At 41.2% G+C, this 22,751-nt stretch overlaps 1 protein-coding gene across 1 annotated transcript; it reads right to left on the reverse strand.

Annotated features, from left to right (window-relative positions):
• Positions 554-2,252, reverse strand: LOC8073331 (AP2/ERF and B3 domain-containing protein Os01g0141000). The gene has a single exon (XM_002457346.2). It carries the CDS (start codon positions 2,001-2,003, stop codon positions 837-839), a length of 1,167 nt encoding a protein of 388 aa, XP_002457391.1. The 5' UTR covers positions 2,004-2,252; the 3' UTR covers positions 554-836.

Genomic DNA, 22,751 nt, shown 5'->3' on the forward strand with positions numbered 1-22,751 from the left:
GCTGATGTATACAGTACACTTCTGGGTGTGTAGGATCTTTTTTAGGAAAGGAGTGTACGATCTTACCCAGCTCTGATCTAGTAGCTATTACATCGAACAAGGCTATTACATCGAACAAGACATCGATGAATCAATACTAATAAGACTCGTCATCCTTTTGAATGAACGAAACTGCAGCGATCTATATATGAATAATAGTCACTGAGTGGATTGAGAAAATCAATCTATATCACACAATAATAAGAGGAACAATCGAAATATCATCAGGAGATTCAAAAATTGCTATGTAGAAACTCTGAACCCTCGAGCTTAATTTTCTCTTGCATCTTTAACTTCGATTGCTTTCAGCATCTACAAAAACTTCGATTGTGTTTTGATTGATGATGATAGATAACACCGGCCCAACCTATTAGTACAAGTGTGCAACATCTATCGACTAATTATTCATGCATGTCGAACTGCTACAGCAAAGCTAACCAAAGGTAGACTGTGTTGCCAAGAGTGATGAATATCCAACAACACCAGAACAAGAAGCAAGCACACATGTTTAATCTCTAGCTAGCAGATCGAATTTACTTATTGCTGCACTTGATGATGGCACAAACTTGCATGATCTTATAGAACTACTACATACTAGCAACTCAAGAGTCAAGACTTCCTAATGGTGTACATACATACAACTCGTTTTGCAGCATGACTTAAACAAGTTCTTTGCAAAGACGAAGAACAAACACTAGCTAGTAGTAATTGAATTCAAGATGAAGAAGCAGGCGACAAGAACAAAAACGGGGGAGGAGGACTAGAATACTACTACTATGTGTATATTACGATCGCTGCTATAACAAGAAGGCACCTAGGGCAGGAGAGCGGTGATGAGCCACGCCCACGCATTGCTTCTTCTTCAACAACTCCTGCTGCGGCCCATGCTCGAACGCAATCTCCACCGGCCGTGCGCGCTTCTGGCACCCGTCTCCGGCGATGTCGACGCCGAACAGCCTGACTACACGGGCTTCACTCGGTTTCTTCTCCGCTGGTGCCGGCACCGGCGCCCCGTCGGTGGTGGCGACCGTCGTCGTCTTGGTCTTCTTGCAGTCGATGAAGAGCTGCTTCTCCGAGCTGTACGTGGAGTGGGAGAAGACGATGGTGTCCCCGGCTCGGAGGCCCTTCTCCCTGACGAAGCGGCTCCAGCCCTTGGTGAGCACGTAGCTCTGGCTGCTGTTCCAGTACGAGTACCGGAACCGCCACACCTTGCCCTCGCCGTCCTCGAAGTTGAGGAGCACGCCCTTGCCTGTGGTGGCCGCCGCCGCCGATGCCTCCGGCGCGCGCTTCAGCGGGAAGTGCTTCTCGGCGTGCTGCTTGGGGACCACGAGGCGGTTGAGCTTGCCGACGTCGCTGGGCGTGACCGCCTTCTCGAACAGCAGCGAGCGCGCCCATGCCGGCGTGGGCTGCGCGCGGGCGCCCATGCCGCGCCCTCGCCGCAGGCCCTGGCGGAGCTCGTCGGCGTAGGTGTGCTTCCGTAGCATGTCGACGATCTCCGCCTTTGAGTGCGCCGCCAGGAAGGTGAGCTCGGGCGCCGACGCCCCGGCGCCCGGGAAGTTGGTGGCGGCCTCGCGGCCGCGGTAGCGGAGCGCGGCCACGTCGTAGGCGCGCGCCGCGGCTTCCTCGTCGGCGAACGTGCCGAGCCACACCCGCGCGTGGCGCTCGTAGATCTGCGCGCCCCACCGCCCGTTGGGCTGCGGCACGACCCCCTTGAACCGCGAAGATCCCTGCGCCACGGCCGCTGCCGTCGACGCCGCCAACGGCTGCGACGTCACGGCCTGCTCGTCCGCCAGAGAGGCGTCCCGGCCGACAACGACCGCGCCGCCGCCCGGTGCTGCAGAAGCAGCCCGTGGCTGCGCGGCGCCGGACTCCGTGGTGGCTGTGGACGCGGCGGAGAAGCGCGAGGAGGAGGAGGAGGAATCCTCCGCCGGCGCCGCCGTGGGGCTCATGCTCTCGATACCCATGATGAGATGAGCTAGAGCTACAGCTCGCGCTGCTCCCTGGAGTCTTGCTGCCTTTGGTTTCTTGCTTTTTTGCTTGGGTACTCTACTGCCTGCTGCAGCTCTGCGGCCTGTGATGGATAGTATTCGCCGCTAGCTAGAAACAGTATGGAATTATTGATGAGACTTTACTGTTCTAGGCTTGCTATGCTAGGGCTGGGACAAGATGATATCGATAGAAAGATGATGCAGGTGGTTGCTGAGTCTGAAATGAGTAGTGGGGGCGTGGTATGCTTGGCACGCTCTATATATAGAGAATGGTATGCTTCTGTTTTGGACCCATGCACCATGTGTGTACCCATATAGTAGTATAGATATATATTTGTATAAGTATAATTATTAAATACCCTTATTAGTAGTATAGATATATATTTGTATAAGTATATAATTATTAAATACCCTTATTAAATATACAATATCTTGAGGCTAGCTACTGCCTAATTTAATTTCACACCTTTTGCAAGGTAGTAGTATAATTTCCAGATGCTGAATTATGCTTGTCTTCACCCTCTAAAATCTCCATATATATATATATATATATATTACACCCTACTAAAAAGAGGAGAAATTAAACATGGGTGGTTTTATACGGCATGTTGTTGGAGGATTTTATCTATTATACTTTTTACTCAACTTGAATGCGGATGTGGACGTGTATGACTCGTCGTGCAATGTACTTGATACACATGCGTAGGTTGCGTGCTACCATGCATGTATAAGAATAAGAAAGAGTAAAAGGTACCTTGAGAGAGAAAAAAAAAACAAAAAGAGAGTAAGGCATATACTATAAAACCATGGGTTCCAATGAAAAGTAGGAACTGTTGCAAATATATATCCACAAACAGGTTAAATTAGGAGGTTTTTAAATACCCACATACATGTCAATTTCAAACACCTTCAGGTTTTATGGGTTCTCAAATGCCATCCTTTTTTTGAATGCAAGTTAACCATCCAATATATAGTTGTCTTGAAGTCTTATAGGTGACTTGGGTTATCTCTAAAAAGCTTGAGAAAGAGACTAACCTAGGAGGGAACTTGAATGTTTTTTCTTTAAGGTCTTGTTTAGTTCACCCCCCAAAACCAAAAAGTTTTAAGATTCTCCATCACATCAAATCTTGCGACACATGCATGAAGCATTAAGGCCTTGTTTAGTTCGCAAAAATTTTCAAGATTCTTCGTCACATCGAATCTTTGGTCGCATGCATAGAGCATTAAATATAGACAAAAATAAAAATTAATTGTACAATTTACCTGTAATTTGTGAGATGAATCTTTTGAGCCTAGTTACTCCGTGATTGGACAATGTTTGTCAAATAAAAACGAAAGTGCTACAGTAGTCAAAAACCAAATTTTTTGCCAACTAAACAAGGCCTAAATATAGATGAAAATAAAAACTAATTACACAGTTTGCATGTAAATCGCGAGACGAATCTTTTGACCCTAGTTAGTCTATGATTGGACAATATTTGCCACAAACAAACGAAAAATGCTACAGTAGCGAAATCCAAAAAAATTTCACATCTAAACAAGGCCTAAGATGAAGAGGATTGGAACCTTGCTTGTTAGGATGCATGATTATACGGTTATACCTCTCATTTTTGTGGAAGCACAGAAATCACGTGGTCTTTCGAAAAGTACTTCCCAAACTTGAATCAGTTGACCATGGCATCACTACTACAGAACATGGCTTTGGACGATGCCCGAAATCTACAATTGTCTCGGTTTTTTTACGCTCCGGAGTTAAAAAGACCTTTAGTCCCGACTCGTAAAACGTGCCAAAACTAAAGGGTGCTGCCCAACGGCTACCTGTCAGGACAGGGACCCTTTAGTCCCAACTAAAGGGTAGGGCTATCAGGGCTGCGTGGCACCGCAGACAACACCCTTTAATCCCGGCTGGTAATACCGTCTGGGACTAAAGGGGGGGCTTTAGCCCCGGTGCACGTAGTCCCGGCTCGGAATCCGGGGTTAAAGCCCCTTCAATTCCCGACCGGGACTAAAGGCCGATTCTGTAGTAGTGCATGCGGAGAATTCCCTATATCCTGAGCTTGTCTACTGCCAAGGTCCAAGAAACAAGTAGTAACATGTTCCATATATATGTAACCTCTCGCCTTCGTTCTAACATGTAATTCGAACTCTATGCTTTAAGCTTATAGGCCAAGGCCCTCCATTCTCGGCTAGCTCAGTATCTATGGTTAATATATGACGTAGAGACTTTTTGTCCCTCCCATCATATTCTCATGAAAAAAATATTATACTTCTTATCTTAAATAGTTGAGCTAGAGACTCATTTCCTGTCCCTATAAGGACGACCTTGACACAGTTTTTGTAGAGCTAGCTTGACATGTTTTTACCATCGAGATTGAACTCATCTTCCTCGATCGAGTTTTTGGGTGCCAAAGTGGATATACATGATTCTCCTAGTCACACAAGCTTTGATGCAATTATTCATGCATAGACTGCGCATTTGGTTCAAAGCCTCCCAGGCCATTCCAGGCATCAATTTCAGTCCTAGACATCTAAAATTGGACGTCTAGGATGAGTGCGTGTGTTAAGCAAATCTTGCCTAGCTAGATTAGAACAAAATAGGCTCACAGTATCTCTTCATGGTACATAGGACGACGAATCATCGAGTGATGCTAAAGGCCAAACTATAGATATATACGGGCGAGCCAATGGGCTGGAATAAAAAAAAAATCGTAGGTGGGTTTTTAATTTGTAACCTTCCATCTTGCAGAATATTTTCATTTTTCCTAAAAAGTTTATATTCACAATTTGATTTTCTAGCTTCTGAAATCATGGTATCCATTGCTTCTGTTTAATTTAGTTCATATAAATAATTTCCTCAAAAACGCCCATGTTATTCTTTGTCTGTTTTTAGTTCTCCAGTCATGCTCACATTTCTGTCTATCTAGGACTTTCAATCTTTCAGCAAGTCTTGGTGCGGCATGCTTTCACATTAGTACAAGGTAGCAAAGAGAATGGAAAGAGTGCTGACTTTTCTTTAGACCATATACGCTTCTTTTTGGTGTAGGGACGCGCCACCAAATTTATTTAAAGCTAAAGTGCACAGTAGTAACTTGGAAAAAAACAGAAAGTTTTGTAGTGAATTTGCGAATAATTACAAAATACAATATTAACAAATAAATTTAATTAATCTTTATAGAAACGAGTGTACCATATTTACAAGAGCCGTAGGCCACACGGGTGCCTGTTGTACCTCTCGACGCAAGAAATCATGTACCCAACAAAATACTGCTCAATAAGAGAGCGGGCGCATGAAAGGGACAAGAACTGTCATGTGGTCATTTTTACACCCCAAACAAAAACAGCCTTGAAAATTGTTGCCACATGATGATCTCTCCATAACAAATTAAAATACTGCTCAATAACAAAAACATCCTTGAAAATTGTTGCCACATGATGATCTCCATCTTGTAGGAGTAAATGTTATATTTTTCACCACAAAGTAGTATCTATGCTTTCTTGTTATTTATTTCTAAAGTCACTAGCATAAAAATTAAGAGCCAGTACACAGTGACGTAAACAGGTGCTGTACCGTTATGCGTGGTAGTATAATCGTTGTTGACGTGCACGTGCATGAACAAAGTCATGGTGTGTCGTCAATGTGGAAATATGCACACAACGTCATGCTTTTATCTGTACAAGTTGATCAATTTGCAACATAATTGATAATGACAAAAAATAAACATGTTTGTTGGATATATATACTAGAAATCAAACTGTGTGATTTGGAGAAATACGTTAGGTATCTACAGTATGTTCATCGTGACCCGGCCAAAAAACAAAAAAAAGAGGGGGAACATTAAAAAAAAGTATGTGGTCATGCAGGATTCGGCGAATGGAAGAAAGACGTGATAGGTCAACGGACTAATTTGGTGCATGACAGAGAAGAAGATTCTTAGAAACAAGGGTGAGCCAAGTATTTTGGCAACCGGGAGGGCTTTATTCTGTACTTACCGACGAATAGGAAATTTCTCAGAAAACAGGAGGATAAGGGAGTGTAACACCCAAAAAAATTTATTTTCAATCAATAGGAATTAATTTGATTAATTAAGCATTTTTTTCTGAGCACTTAATGTAGTAAATAAATAAATTCTGTTGGAAATAAAATTTATCATAAGTTTAGAGACATGGCTGTGCATTCATGCCGAAGCATAATAATTTTTGTGCTGATTGTATTTTGTTTTATTTACTTTATGCTCAAAAGCCCTTTTAGAAAATGCTTTGAAAAAGAAAACAGAAAAGAAAAAGGAATAAAAAAAAAAGGCAAAGACCCACCCCGGCCTTTCTTTCCCCCTCTCCCCACTCGCGGTTTCGGCCCAGCAAACCAGCAGCAGCGCCCCGGCCCAGCTTTCCTCCCCCTTCTCTTTTTCTTCCCCGCGCCCGGCCCACTTCTTCCTTCACCGGCCCAGCAATCCGGCCCTGGTCGCGCGCTCTCCTCTCCCCTCCTTTTCTCTTCAGCTCGCTGACACGTGGGGTCCGCAAGTCAGCGACTCCTCTCTTCTTCCTCCTGACGCCGGGTTCGAGTGGGACTCTTCTAGGGGAAATCGATCCCGGTTTCCTCGGGATCTCTTGCCAACCTGCACGCCATGCCCCTATAAAGCTCCCAAATCAATCCCGCAGTTCCCTTTTCGCATCCGAGTCACCCCAACCGAGCCCTAGCATCGTGTTTCGTCAGTTTTGGATCTCGCCGCGTTGCAAAGCAAGCCGCCGCCTTGAACCGGCCGCCTCGCCCTCTCTCGGCCCGAGTAAACCACCTAGGTGGGTTCGCCTCCTCCCCCTCGATCTCCCGGAGCTTTTCTTTCGCGTTTTGGTGCTCGGGAGCGAGAGAACCGCGAGCTCCGACGTGCCCTCCCATGGCGCCGCCGCGGGGAGGTTCAACGCCGGCCGGTCCGCCGCCGCCGAAGCCCTGGAAGAGCCTCAGCCGTTAGATCGAGGATCAGCGGCCCAGATTAGAACTTACCCCTTCGGGGTAAATCTTGTTAAAGAGACCCTGGGGTTTTCGGTATTAAACCCGCCGTCCCTTGGCGCCCATGGAGAATACGCTTTCTATTTCGGAAGACGTAAACAGCTCGGTTTCAGTCAGAAATACGTTTTCACTATTTACAGATTTGCCACTTGAATTGTTTTGCTTGTAAAATGCTCATTTTAAATCCGATTTGATCCATTCAAATTTAGTTAGATTCATAATTTCGCGCTCTACATGTTAGTAGTATTTATTCACTGTTTTGAAACTTTTTAATTCTGCAGTAGCATTTAATTAATTATTTCTCTATAGGAAATCTTAGAAAATTCATATCTTTCACGTTTTAATTCCGATTTTTGTGAACTTTACGTTTATGTGATCGTAGCGCTGCGTAGAATACTTTGATAAATTTTTATATTTGTTTTACCACTGTTTGGTGTATTGTTCTAATTATATCTTGTTTGCTTCGTGTATGATTGTCTACATTGGATTGCGTGTTGTTAATTGATGATTGGGATTAGACGGTGAGCCGTACGTTGGTGCTCAAGATCAAGTATTTGAAGACCAGCAGGCTCAGGAGAGCTTTGATCAAGGCAAGTTTAACTTGGGATCATCCTTGTTACCTATTCACTATTAACTACATATATATATCATATGCATGCTATCACCTTGTCGACCTTAGCAAAATCATAGATGATTGTTACCTGTATTCCTTGCTACCTACTTGATATGCATTTGGTGTAGATGTGCTAGCGCTTGATATAATCCATGATCTTGTAAGATGATTAATAGCTATGCAATGAACATAAAAGAGTGACAAATAACGGTATGAGATCTTGTCTGTACGTGATCACCCGGGATAACAGTGCAACCATGAGGGCTATAATGGCTCTGGCTTTAGCTCAGTATGGAGACCTTTTCTAGCTTGTTAGAGGTTACCCGAAAGGGCGGAGGGGCTGAACCGACACGGGTATAGTGCGAGCCCCTGTCCCTATGTGTATAGGCTGCGCGTCATTGTGCCATTCGGAAGGGGGGTATCTATATCTGCTCGCAAAGGAAACCTTGCGGCCCTAACTTGTTAGACGAACTTTTGAAAGGCTTCATAGTGATCCCTGCCGACCTCCCTGGGAAGGGGGTTAAGAGATTAGCTACCTCGGGCGAAAGGGTAAATCATGACTCATGGGTAAGGATGTACAACCTCTGCAGAGTGTAAAACTGGTATACTAGCCGAGCTCACGGTCAGGAGCGGCCTTGGGGACATCTACATTAAGATGATGAACTTGTTATGTTATTATGTTCATTTGATTATCGTTTACGCTATGAGTTAATTATGCTTACATTTGATCATGGGATTAATTGATTATTTACGCTTCCTTGACAATTGCTATTTAATTATGAACATGCCATCCACTATTAAAAGCTAATTGCAGTCAAACCAGTGTTAGCCATTTGAGCCTCATGAACCCCTGGTTATACTTGTTGAGTACGATATGTGCTCACTCTTGCAATTTCCCAACACCTCAGGATATGATAATGAAGATGACTGGAATGAGGATTACCGTTATGAGTACTAGGCTTGGGGTCAACCAGTCAACAGTGTCCCTGTGTGGAGCTTCCGTCGAGAGCGTTGTTTACTTTATGCTATCATTTTTGTATGAGACTATGTGATATTTTATATTCCGCTATGTAATAAACACTGCGATGGTACATTTGAGATTTGTCTACTTATTTGTGCGACTGTTTCTGGGGCACATATGAGTCTTTTATGCATCCTATTTTGTTCTTAAAATATGGGTGTGACAGGGAGCTTAGGCCTTGTTCATGTTCCGAATTTTTTTGGTTTTAGCTACTATAGCATTTTATTTTTATTTGATAAATATTATTCAATTATAGACTAATTAGGCTCAAAAGATTTATCTTGCGATTTACAGACAAACTGTGCAATTAGTTTTGTTTTCGTTTATATTTAATACTCTATACATGTGCCACAAGATTCGATGTGATGAAAAAATCTTAAAAAAGTTTTTTGTTTTTGAGGTGAACTAAACAAGACCTTAGCTCGTGTTGTACATGCTCTCACACAATAGTTCTATAGGTATTTTCTTATCTTTATTATCCGGTTAAATGTGACAGTAACTATGATCGATTTTAGTTACTGATATCCATAGTCATAGTTTTTTTCCCTCTTTGCATACCAACTTCATGTGTTTGGTTGAAACTTTAGCTTTTTTGCTATGTGTGACATGAAAATCAATGTGCTCATTGTTTCGTATATTTATATATATATATAAATTACATGGTTGCATACATATTGTTTTTTTAGGATTATCTATCTTTTGTAGCACTTTTGATGCTCCACCAACAGTAGTCTCTAGTTAGTAATATTAAGATTAGTGTAACAAAAACATAGTGCATAACATAATTAAAAACATCACTTTGTTCCATAGACAAATCAGAAAAAAAAGTATGCTACATCTCGATGCAATCAACTAAGAGTTGCTAGCAAAATACCAATTGTCCAATAACCTTCATGTGACACACGATTTTCATCTCCACACATACAACTGAAAACAAGAAGTTCCCAAACACCAAGTGATAAATGGTATATTGGTATGGTAAGAGACTTGCTAATTTGTTATCAATATTAGAATTCCTCTACTTGGATGACTGGCCACTAACACCATTATATCAGTTACATTTGCCTTTGTCCTTGAGTCAATATCAGTTAGGTACTATAAACCCTTCCACCAATATTAGAGTCTGTTTATATATGTTGTGTCATATTGTATTTTTTGATACCTGTTCAAATGTTTACTAATTCTATTAGTAATTTTAATTTCATATTAACAACCACCAGAATCAAATCTAGAAAATAAGCAAATTCTTTTTAGAAAATTCAACAAAATATTAGCCAAAATTCCTAGTTCATCTGCTTGGGCTTGCTTATTTAATTAACCTTGTAGTTGCTAGCATATTCTGTTGCACACTTGGCCTTAGATTGTAAAAATGAGATCCATTGGCTTTTAGTAGTAAATACCTACAATTAATTTATACTATGCCACTAAGGTCTTATTTTGTGTGAATTAGAGATTGTTAAAATCTAGCTCATGGATTATGAATTTTTTAAAACTATCATGTGAAAACCCAGATTCTTAAATGGTGTGAAAATATGGAAAATGGATCAAGGGGTCGTTATAATCTTGAATGGATATTATGAAAAATTGCTTATAGAAATCATGTTTATAGATTAGTAGGGCGTGTGCGCCCAGCGTTTTACGGAGCAACATGGGCAAGTGGGAGAAAGAGAGAGGGGTGGTGGTGGGGAGGAGCCATTCAGCAATCACATGAGGTGACAGGAGGCTCAGAGGGTGCTAGTTCAGCTCCCCTGTAAAGGCTGGCGGGCCCAGTGCTCCGTAGTAGCCTTGCTTTGTCGCCTCGTGCCCATTTGGGGTCACTTGTCGTCTACCCTTTGCTGCTATTTTCTGATGCTTATCGCCTCCTCTCCCCACGTCGTGTGCTGCAACCCGCACACATGGACATGGACTTGCATGCACGGCTCGCTCAATTGTTTTTTCGTATGGAATTAAAAAGCAAGCTCCTTGGAAGTTTCCATTAAATCCATGCATGCGTCTCTGTGGCTACTTTAATCCTCCCGGTCAAAACAATTGAGCGAGGGGTTCATTTTTTATAATAACTGAATAAGCAGAAAAACAGTATTAGTATTTTTTCTTCAAATATGATTATTATAAACTAATCCTATTGTTAACCTTATAATAATTCTTTTTTAAACCGTCAACAGGGGGACCTCTACCTATTTTTTTTAAAAAAAAAACCAGCACAGAAAATCGTCCTCATGAGGAGGAGGACGTGGCCTGCTCGGGTGCTATTCAAGAGCTCCAACCACTAGGGTTGAGGACCGTCCGCTAGCCTTATGGTAATCTCAAAATACTAAAAATTACATGTCGTTTCTATATCTATTAAATTTCATAGACACTTTATATAATTATTGTTTCAAAGAATAATTTCTACAGAATAATTTTTGTCCAATCATATGTATTCTCTCTCCATTTTCGACCAATCACGTCACTTCATATCTTGGTTCTCATATAGACATGGTTTCTATGATTTTTGCTCTCTCTTTTCAATAACTAAGTGTTTTGCTGATGCGACAAGGTAGTTATTGAAGAGAGAGCAAAAATCATAGAAACCGGGTCCAAGATAGAAATCATGTCTACATGAGAACCAAGACATGAAGTGATGTGATTGGTTAAGAATGGGGAGAGAACAAATATGATTGCATAAAAAAATTATTTTATATAAACTATGCGTTGAGACTATGATTTCTATACATAGTGTCTATGAAAATTAATATGTATAGAAACTCCATGTTGTTTCTAGCATTGGGAGTGCCTTTATAATACTGATTCTACACATTTGTAAGTACTAGTCTCATAGTATAAATAAAATTTTAAAAAGTTTAACTATTGGAAATGTGATATGCTTGCATATTTCTTTTGGATGTGGAGGGAGCTGCTTCTTCAAAGCCAGGAACAGGATGCGCGGAGGAACAAGTTGATTGTACTATTTACTTGCCACGTACAGTAGCTATCAATCCAGACTCTCTGAAAGCACACCAGCAGAGAACGATATGAGAGGAGCAACTTGAGCAAAACAACGGCAACAACAAACCTAGCTAGGCTCTCGCTGTGCCGGCCAAGCTTATCTCTAGAAAGCTTAAAACCACGGCCGGGCGGCCGCCCGTGTTTGAGCCGCCGTCGTCGTCTGCGTCTACCATGCATTGCACGTACAGTCGAGTCACTCTCTAGCTGCTCGTTCGTTCAGGATGAACGAGGCGACGTAGTACGTGCATATTCCCTTGAAAAACCGTGTGCAGCTGCGCACGCAATGAAAGAATAATCGAACAACCGACGACGTACTCCAACAGTACAGCAAGGTGCGTGAGAGGAGATTATTTGTCGCCACCTCTGGAGGCTGAGTACTAGCACACAATTCAGCTGAGGCCGGGGAGGGGAGTATGGATGCGCGATGCGAAACTGGAATGCCCCTTTCCGTAGTACTCGCGCCCTCTTGCGATGCAACTTGTCCCTGTTGCCAACAAGCTAGCGCTAGAAAACGAAAGAGAACGGGTCGGCCATTATTTCATCTCTCTCTCTCTCTCTCTGTCTCTCTCTCTCTGATGCCCACCTTGATTGCTCTCCTTTTCCCGGCCCTATCTATCTGTGAGATGAGAGCAACAAGTCGGCATGCAGCTGTGTGTTTATGTTTAACCTATACAGTACATATAACCTCCAACAAAATATCTATATATATAAAATACTCATTTCGGATGAGTATTAAGAGAGACATAACTCAAATATAAGTATCTTTTCTCCTCGAGATCCATTTTGTAGGATGAATTCTCTTTTGGATCTTATTGTTGGAGGAGACTAAAAATAGATATAGAACCTTTTCGTCTATAGCGCTACCCAAACTTCGAATGAGTTTTGTATTTTGGGTAAAAGTTGTTGGAGACCGTCTTACATGCATGCATATACATGCTTTCTTTAATTTTACAACATAATAATTAACAAACCGTACTCGCTCGATCGCTGATATTAAGTTCTTACACTAGTAAGCTATCTTGATTTGTTATTTTATGAGCTGTTGCAACATAGGGTTCTTCCTGTTATATTATTCCATGATGAGTATATAAATATAAAACACCACAGGTGGTACCATCATATACAGTGGTATATGTCCTTCACTTCACCCCTTCCGCAGACTCACCGTACTAGCATTGTTCGCTTGGCGGAAAGTATCATTTGCTAATTTATTGTGACAAAAAAAACATCACTGAATAACTGGCAGATTCGATAAATAAACTCAAATAAATATGCGTTATATATTACAGTCTCTATGAAGAAAAAACAATTCAAGGTACACTCTTTGTTAATATGTCTAAAATTTGACCAAAAATATATAAAGGTAAAAATACTAACATTTACGACACAAAAACAGTACATTATGAAACTATATCTCACACTACTACAGTCACAATTTTTGCGAATGACCAAAAACAATTTTTGGAGGCGGGCAACCAATTCGTCTCTACTTCCACACTAGAAACGGGCATATGCCCGCCTCTGTTAAATATAATTTTAAAAATAAAAAACCAGTGAACCAGTTGATAGGGACTGTAGAGTCCATTCACAAGTTCAGCTAAGCCAATCAACTCGTTGGCGCCATTCATGTGTCGCCGCTCCTCGCCACATCCACCCACATGCCACCACGCTCCTCACCAGTTGATCTTTGTGCGTGTCACTTGGCAAAACCGTGCGGACGCCGCCAGTGCTCAGATCTACTACACCAAGTCCCCTATGAATTGGTTTATGGAGACAATTCTGGTTTGAGTGTCTCCGTAAATGGCTTGGCTGTCTCCGTAAATCACTCGGTATTTCGTGAGACGACAGCACTATATGTCCGCCTCCGTTAATAAAAAAAAGGCTCTGTCTTCTTAAATCGGTTTTGTAGTAGTAGATATTATAAACATCGATTATTTTTTACTTGTAGCTAGTCAAAACTCAGTATAGATTTACATTCTTTTGTGTACGGAGAGGGTGTATATATTTCTAAACAAAACGAACCACGGCAGCAGCCACCAGCAGGTAGTAATTGATTAAACAAACGTTGCGAAAAATTAACCCCGTGTTGAATGCTTGCCGATCCTACACGCCGGCCGCTAGCGATGCGTAATTTTTTTTTTTTTTTGGAGTGGGTCAGTGGTCCTGGGCTCCCTGGGCACGCCATATGGACAGAAGAGATGGTCTCGTCGTGTCCACCGGAATGATATATGAGTGCCTTGTGGTTTTTTGTGTCCACAACATCTCTCCATGCATGCATGCACATATCCATGTGCCGAATTGAATCATGTGCTTCCTGTTTATTTTATCCAATCCATGTCAAGTTGATTATTAGAGTAATAATCAGAGTGAGTCGTCAGTGAGAGCAAGCTAGCTAGTACTCGTATACATACTCCGTATGTTGCAGCAGCTGTGGCTGGCTGGCCTTGTTGTGACGCATGCAGTAGTAGCTTATTAGCTCTCCGCAGATGCATGCATAGGCACGTATATATGGCTTCTCCCTGATGATTCGATCTCCTCATCTGATTGGACTTCTTTTGGGAGCTAGTAGCAAACAAAAAATACTAACGTACGTACGTTGAAGTGGTCGCTTTTGCTCGTGTGTCGTCAAAATTCAATTGCCCGGCCCACGCGCGCGCCGCGGTGAGAATTCAAGGTCAAGTCGCCACGATCCCCGCCAAACTTTTCCTTTATTTTTATACTATAGGTATATGCATGTGAAGATCTAATGTCTACTGATGCGGTTCATGCATGCAGCCACACCCACACATATATCTAATAATACCGTGCATGGCGCCGCCGCGCGTTTTAAGCATGCCACCACCACCACCACCAGGGTATTGATATATATCATTTCCCTTTTCTTTTTCTTTTTGGGCCGGGTGGGGTTTGATCATGAGCCGAGGATTACCCTTTCCGTTTTCGGGTGCATGCACGTCGTCGTTACCGACCCGGTCAGCGACGAAATCTCCTGCTAGGATTTATTTGTATGTATAATGATGCTATATATGCTCCCTAGCTAGCTTGCACGAAACGAACAACCTGTCCAAAACTTACATTTTCTCCACCGGTGCGGTTAACCAGTCACTGTAAAAGACAGTAGGATTTTTTATTACATTACATGCATGCATGTTAGAGGGTGTTTGGTTGGTGTTGGTAAAGTTTAATCATTATTATAGCATTTTCGTTTTATTTGGTAATTATTATCTAATTATAGACTAATTAGGCTCAAAAAAAATCGTCTTGTAAATTTACAACTTTACCTCCTTACACTATTTGTCATATGATATGTATATCTGATCGAGCTGCCACCATCGTCTCTTCGATCGCTTTCACAATATTGCTTGCCCTTGCGCACTTCCTAGCTTGTTATCGCCACTCGAGGGAGAGCAATGGCCAATGGTGACCGATCGAAAATGCATGGCGATACACAGTGCTACTAGCCGCCAGACGAGGCAGCAGGGGCAGCGATCGAGGCAGTAGTGGAGTGGAGGCACCAGTCAAGACGACGCAGACGCTTGCGGCAGTACGTACATTCATGCGTCGAAAGAAAACACCACATGCAGTGCAGTACATTATCTCCTACGAAAATTAAACACAGTTTGGCCTTGTTTCGGGCTGCTTTCTTGTCAACAAAAAGCAGCAGGGTACGTCCCGTCCGGTGAACGGTGGTGCTGCAGCCTGCACTGCAGGTATACATATGCAGCCAAAAATGGTGGTCCGAGAAGGAGAGAGGTGGGTATGCTATATCAAGCCTGAAACAACAAAGGACAGGGAACATAGATAGCACTATATAGCAGCAGCAGCAGCAGCAGGCCGGCCGCCCGGCCGTTGAAAGATCAACGGAGACCAGGCGCTCGTACAAAGCAGGCATGCAGCGGCTTTACTGCTACCTGTGTGCATGCAATGGCAATGCTCAGACAGCGCTTGCAGGCATCCCTGCCACTCGATGCATGCATGCATGCACGCACCAATGTCGAACCACACGCAGGTACACCAAAAACGACAACGGTGTCAACTTTGAACTGTCAACCAATGGGGCGAGGTCCCTCCTCCAGCACTGTCGCTAAAATTTGTTGCAGCCAAGACCCGACATAGGGCAATGTACCCCCCACCCCAAACTAGCTAGTTCACCGTTACTAGCGTTAGAATATGATACCTGCAGTTATGCGCAACAATACTTGAATTTTTGAAAGGATATTGCGAGTATGACACAAGCTCGCACCGTATCAAGTAAAGAACAATGTAGTCAAATCACGTAGAAAACCCTAAATGATGATGTCGAAGCAGCCACAATAAGAGATTAGTAGGATTTTGACGAAGCCGACCATAAATTCTATAAACACAACTCCAAAAAGAGTATAAGTGACTATGGCTTTCTCGCAACTCTACTTGGCCCTTTAAGACCCTTTGATTCTTGCCCTATATAAAAATCTAGTTCAATGCTAGTCTAATCCAATTGAGCGCTCCTAATTGCTCTTTACAAGCTTTAGACGAGATCCTTCTATTGGTTGGTTGATGTCATGTGGCCTGTACCACTTGTTTATATGGTCCTCATCGAGGCCCTCATACGTGCAAGTAGGAGAGTCGCACTACTAGTAGGATTTTACACTCAAGTCCTAATAAAACTAGAAGTCATAATAGCATTGCCTCTATTGAGTCATATTACAAATAGAATTTCAGTCACTATACAACGATTAGTAGTATCTGAAGTATTGAAAGTTTAGTAGACAAATTAAGTAGCACAACTAATCAAAATTAATTAATTTTGCTCTCAGCGTATTCAATTCATTTCCCCTGACGCAGTATCTATTGAGTTACTCTATAATCTGCATGAAACTGTGATACATTTGCTAGTTGTTCTATATATGTTTCTATCTTTGTGTTGCGCACCTAGGCGCTTTTAATATGTACTGTTAGTTGAACCCTTAGCTTAAGTTACAATATCTCTTGTTACATCCTTTTGAGACATTATGAATATGTATTTAGCTTTCAATGTTTGATAATATTTTTTAGTTTTTTTACACAAGTTTATATAGTGGAGGATCTAGGATTCAAAACTGGTGGGCCAAATTTGTTGATTTTAAGTCAATTAACACAACTATTTCATAGGAGCCCCGACAGCTGGTACTTTAGAAGGTAGTGGCACCATTGGCAAGCACTAGTACACAGAGGTTCTAAGCCGGCGGAGGTAAAACATTTCTACAGGCGGTTTTAGTTATAATGCGCCTGTGTTGAAAATTTGTACGGCTAGAATTGAAAACCGCCTGTATAAAAGGCTCAGTACAGGCGGTTATTGTAACAAAACCGCCTGTGTAAATGCATCATTTACACAGGCGGTTCAGTTATGTTTTTCAATTTGATTTAATTGTTAGGGGCAGCCATTGAGATTATTTTATAAATGGCCGGTACGTACCAAAATATCACAAGCTGTCTTTTATAAATATAATATGCATATGACGATGTTGCAACTAATAAATATCCACTTTTTTGTCATACATTAGTGCCATAAGCAACCAGTCGGATCGGTCCACTGTGGATTCTACGTCTGCGAGTTCATGATAGAGACCGGAAGATATGTAACTAACCCTTCTAAGGTATTGCTCTAATAGTCGTTTATATTATTTGTGTCATTTTTTGTTGCTAAGCATGTGTTATATGAACTACAAATTTATGATGTTTCTAACTTCCTCTGCAGCAACATGAGTTGGAAAAGGCGAAGAGCGTGACTCGAGCTGTTCTATATAACATAGTTGAGGACCTCTGCACTTTTCTCTTGAGAGAAGCCATTCCCACCGAAGGGAAATATCACGACCCGACCAGCGTCCTAGCAAAGCCTGAGTTTATAGCGCTAAGAGATTAGTAGGCTAAAGCTATCTCGATCGGGTTATTAGAGCAGAGGTTTCAGATGTGAAACCTCATATGTCTGTAAACAAAAAACTTTGATGTGTGATGTTTGTAATTAATATAATTTTATGTACAAAGTAATGGTATATATAAATATATTGCATGTTGCATTGGTTGAATCTTGTAGCCTAACATAGTTTCAATATTAATGTATATTATATATATATATATATTAAAAATAGTGTTTGCTGGAAAATAGGGTTAAATTGGAAAATCTTACCACAGGCGGTTCTGTTATGAGAACCGCCTGTAGAATCCAATCTCTATAGGCGGTTTACATAAAAGAACCGCCTGTAGAAATTGATTTCCACAGGCGGATCTTATAACTGAACCGCCTGTAGAAATCTGTTTCTACAGGCGGTTCTCAGTTAACCGCCTGTGGAAACTTTTATTTCCACAGGCCTATAGCCACTGGCGGTTCGTCAATCCGTCTGTACAAAGGGGTTGCGAACCGCCAGTATAGTATCTCTCTGTACTAGTGAAGATAGATGTAGAACAAATAAAGTCATAATGTTTTCAAATATAGTTGGATAAAGACCAAATTTATATGAAAATTATAGAGATTAACAAGATCTAAAACTCTGTAGTTGATGACATTTATATTTGAGATCATTTAGTTGAAATTTAATATTTTGAATATTACAAATGATCATCTCGGATGAAGATGTATTTATCTAGGACCTTCTTGATAGTGCATTATGTTCGCAGGATAAATGTGGTACTGTCTTATGTGGCATGTGGGCATTATAGATAGCAAGAAATAGAAGAGAGCATGGAGAAATATCGATTTTTGTAACTCAAACATGCAAGTGGGCATGAGAAATTGCAACTGATCTTATCCATTCTAATACATACATCTATTGATTCGCTTAGGATGCCTAAAGAAACCATACTCATTCTTCGTGTATATGCATGGGCCATACGTGATGGTTTTTTTTTTAAAAAAAGAAGGCCATATATATACGCACTGCTTCAGAATCGGCCTTTAGTCCGGCCGGTAAGGGGCTTTAGTCCCGGATTCAGAGCCGAGACTATGCTTCCGGGACTAACCCCCCTAGTCCCGGCTCCGTGCACCGGGGCCAAAGCCCCACCCTTTAGTCCCGGGCGGTATTACCAGCCGGGATTAAAGTGTCCAGCCAGCAGTGCCATGCAGCTGCAACCTTTAGTCCCGAATGGTAGTATCGCCCGGGACTAAAGGGGCCCCTTGTTTTTTTCTTTTTCTTTTCTTTTCAGTTTTTCTTTTCTTTTCAGTTTTATTTTTTTAGTTTTGTTTATTTATACAATAGGTTTTCCAATATGTATTCTTTGCTGCTAATATATATTCTTTGCCAGCAGTGCCACGCAGCGAAGTCGAAGAAGATCACCAATGGCCGTCGGTGACGTCGATTCAAACTATAACCATTAAATTTGAGCTAAAAAATGACGGCGATATCACAAAGACAAAAACAACATGAAAATGACAAGGGAGGATGAAGTTAGTTACCCCTAGACCGCGGCGTCAAAGATGTAGCAAGAACTAGCAATGGCAAGAGCAAGAACAAGCAAGAACAACTCACTAAAATTTGAATAGGCTCGGTCTCGGCCAGAAAGAAGTGGTCGTGATTTATAGCGTGGGCTTTTAGTCCCGGGCTGAAGAAAGAACAGGGACTAAAAGGTGTCCTCTTAGTCCCGGGGCAAGCCACCAATCGGGGCTAAATCTTTAGTCCCGACTAGTGGCTTGCCCCAGAACTAAAGGGACACCTTAAGTCCCGGGACGTAACACGAGCTGGGACTAAAGGGTCCCTACCCCGACAGCCCTGACAGGTAGCCGTTCCGTTGGTAGCCCGGCACGTGTTACGGGCCAGGACTAAAGGTGCCTTTAATTCTGGAGACCAAAATTGTCGAGACTATTGGTGATTTTGGCAATCATTTAAAGGCCTCTTCTATAGTAGTGACGTGATGTGCGATAGTAGACTATAGATTAAAAAGAATTTGATTATTTTCACAAACCTCTACTTTAAAGTCGCTAGTTCAAAGAAATACTGTCTGTTACTACGAGTGAATCGCCCAGTGCCAGAATGCCCGGAATTGATGCCTTGAGGCTGGCATGAGCCGATAGGGCGATAGATCGATCATCCAAGGCCTTGTTTTGACAAATTTTTTGAATTTTGGGTACTGTAGCATTTTGTTTTTATTTGACAACTATTGTCCAATTATGGATTAACTAGGCTCAAAAGATTCATCTCGCAAATTAAAGATAAACTGTGTAATTAGTTTTTGTTTTCGTCTAAATTTAATATTCCATACATGTACCGTAAGATTCGATGTGGCGGAAAATCTTAAATTTTTTTAAACCAAACAAGGCCCAAGTTGAGATTGATGCTACTGAAGCAATGCATCATCCGGTAGTTAATTGCATGCATGTCCGGTTTTTATTTACCTGTGGCAGAGAAAGGTAATGTGCTAGATCCTAGAACAAGTAGCTGAGTTGTTTCCCAAAAGTTTTTGGATTTTGATACTATATCACTTTCGTTTGTATTTGACAAGACTATTAAGTAGGCTACAAATTTTGTGTCCTTTTTCAATTATTTTTAGTAATTTGGCCATCAAGAGAATCCTCTAGGTTTGCTATATATGAAAGGCAAAGCGAAAGCAAACGACCATATATCACTTACAAAAAATTAACCAAAGTACTGCTATACCTCAACATGAGTAGAATGAACTACGGCATAATTATTTTGATTCCTAAATTGAAAGAAGCAAACAATATTAAGCAAAATAGAATTATTTGTTTCTTGAATGTAGATTATAAGTGGTTTATAAAGGTTTTGACTATGAGATTAGCTAAGGTTGCAAATAAAATAATCAGTCCATCCCAAACAGCTTTTATTCCTAGTAGATTCATTCTAGAAGGGGATTGTGATGTTACATGAGGTGCTACACCATCTTAGGGTGCGTCATCAACAGGGGATCATTTTGAAACTAGATTTCGAGAAGGCTATGACAAAGTGCAATGGAGATTTATGATGAAGGTGCTCATAAAGAAAAACTTTCTAGCAAAATGGATACACTGGATGCAACAAGTAATAAAGGGGGGATGAGTGGGGATTATGATTAATGGTCAGCATGAGAATTATTTCAGAACATATAAAGGACTGTGACAGGGAGATCCTTTGTCACCACTGCTTTTCAATCTGGTGGGAGATACTTTGTCGATGATGTTAGAAAGAGCTAAGGCAAGTGGTTTCATCATAGGATTAGTTCTAGAGTTCATGGAAGGGGGGTTGATGCATTTACAATATGTTGATGATACAATTTTGTTTCTGAACCTTGATGAGGAGTCTATCTGCAATACAAAATTCCTGCTGTGTTGTTTTGAGGCAATGTCATGACTTAAAATAAATTATTAGAAAAGTTAAGCTTTTGTTCTCGAAGCAACAATTGAAAAACAAAAGGAAGTGGCAGATCTTTTCAATTGTAATGTAGAAAGTTTTCCTATGAAATATTTGGGGGTCATGCTGGACAGATATTACATGAGTTCAGTGGATTTTGTATATGTTTATCAGAAGGTACAAAAGAGAGTTCTCACTTGGCAAAGCTATCTTCTCTCATATGGAGGCAAAATGATACTCACTAAATCATGTTTGAGTTCTATACTTCTATACCTAATTATGTGATGGGGGCTTTTCATTTGAAAGGGGAGGCTCACCATAAAATGGAGACTGCTAGATCTAATTTCTTTTGGCATGGGCCAGGGCAGAAAAAGAAGTACCATATGATGAGATGGGAGGTTCTTGCTACCCCAAAGCCAGTAGGAGGTTTGGGTTTAACAGATACTAGAGTGATGAATCAATGTTTGTTAGCTATGTGGATATATAAGTAGGAGAGAGGAGACAATAACCCATGCTATAAAGTGTTGCGAGCCAAATACTTGGGTGAAGAAGGCTTATACAGTTCAAATAATAGAGGGGTTTCTCAGTTTTGGGCTGGTTTACATGAAGTAAAACAGAGTTGCTCTTGAGGTCTTATCTATTTGGTGAGGAATGACAAGAAAGTACATTTCTAGTTAGACATTTGGCTAGGTAAATGCCCGTTCAACATTGTGTATAGTAGAATTTTCAAAATTTGTAATGAACAGGATTGTATAGTATATGATGTCCTTAAAGATAACATGATTAATCTCACTTTTCGAAGATCTTTTGGTCCTCTAGAAATTTAAGAGTGACAGCAACTTATTGCAAGTATTGGATAGGTTCAGTTGCTAGATGAGCCAAACATAGTTATGTGGGCTTTGGATAAAAATGCGTAATTCACAAGAGCCTCATTGTATAAAGAGTTAACCTTCCCTGGAGTTAAAAATAGAGAGATTATGAGCATCTAGAGAGCCAGACTATCACTAAAATTTAGATTTTTTTTTCTGTGGTCCATCTATTTAGATTGCCTCCCTTTAGCAAAGAACCTGGTTAAACACAATTGGCCTGGAGATGAGCATTGTAAAATGTGTGGAAACTTAGAAACAACTCAACATATTGTCTTCGAATGTCACCTTGCGAACTATTGTTGGTGGATTTTCCATGATGCTTTCTTCTGGTCACAAACACCAACTAATCTCCAACATTTTTCTGAATTTTAGTTGTGGTAGAGGGGACACACCTAATTTGAAGATGATCTTTTTGCTTGCTTGTATGTGCTGGAGCTTATGGTTGATACACAATGATTTTGTTTTCAACAAGGTTATTTCGAATCCTAATGTGGTGGTGCATCAATAATTATCTTCATGTAGAAATGGAGCATCCTCCTGAAGAAGAAAAAAAGAGGCTAGATTTCGAAGACGGTAGAACGACTTTCAAGAATTTTGACACAAAGTGTCCAAGATTAGTGGTGTAGCAGGTGTTAACGTTCTTTACCGTGTGGTTGTGCTTTTGGATGCTATTCTTTGGGTTATAGCTTGTTGCTTTTCTTGTTTGTGGTGTGTGTGTTGGCACATGTCTAAAATTGTTACTGTAACACTGGTACCCCAACAAACCTTTTTGGCTTTCTATAAAAAGCAGGACCATAAGGTCTTTGGTCTAAAACCAATGTCATCAATGGAAAAAAATGCCCCCAAAAGACCATATACCTATTTAAAAATTCCACACTATTACCATTACGAATATTCAACAAAATATACCCCTTTGCTTGGTTCTCAATTCTCTACAT

Source organism: Sorghum bicolor, chromosome 3 (assembly GCF_000003195.3).
Source record: "Sorghum bicolor cultivar BTx623 chromosome 3, Sorghum_bicolor_NCBIv3, whole genome shotgun sequence".
Taxonomy (NCBI): Eukaryota; Viridiplantae; Streptophyta; class Magnoliopsida; order Poales; family Poaceae; genus Sorghum; species Sorghum bicolor.

Bases quoted from the DNA above. Each gene is read 5' to 3' on its own strand.
- LOC8073331 (XM_002457346.2), bottom strand. From the start codon at position 2,003: ATGGGTATCGAGAGCATGAGCCCCACGGCGGCGCCGGCGGAGGATTCC.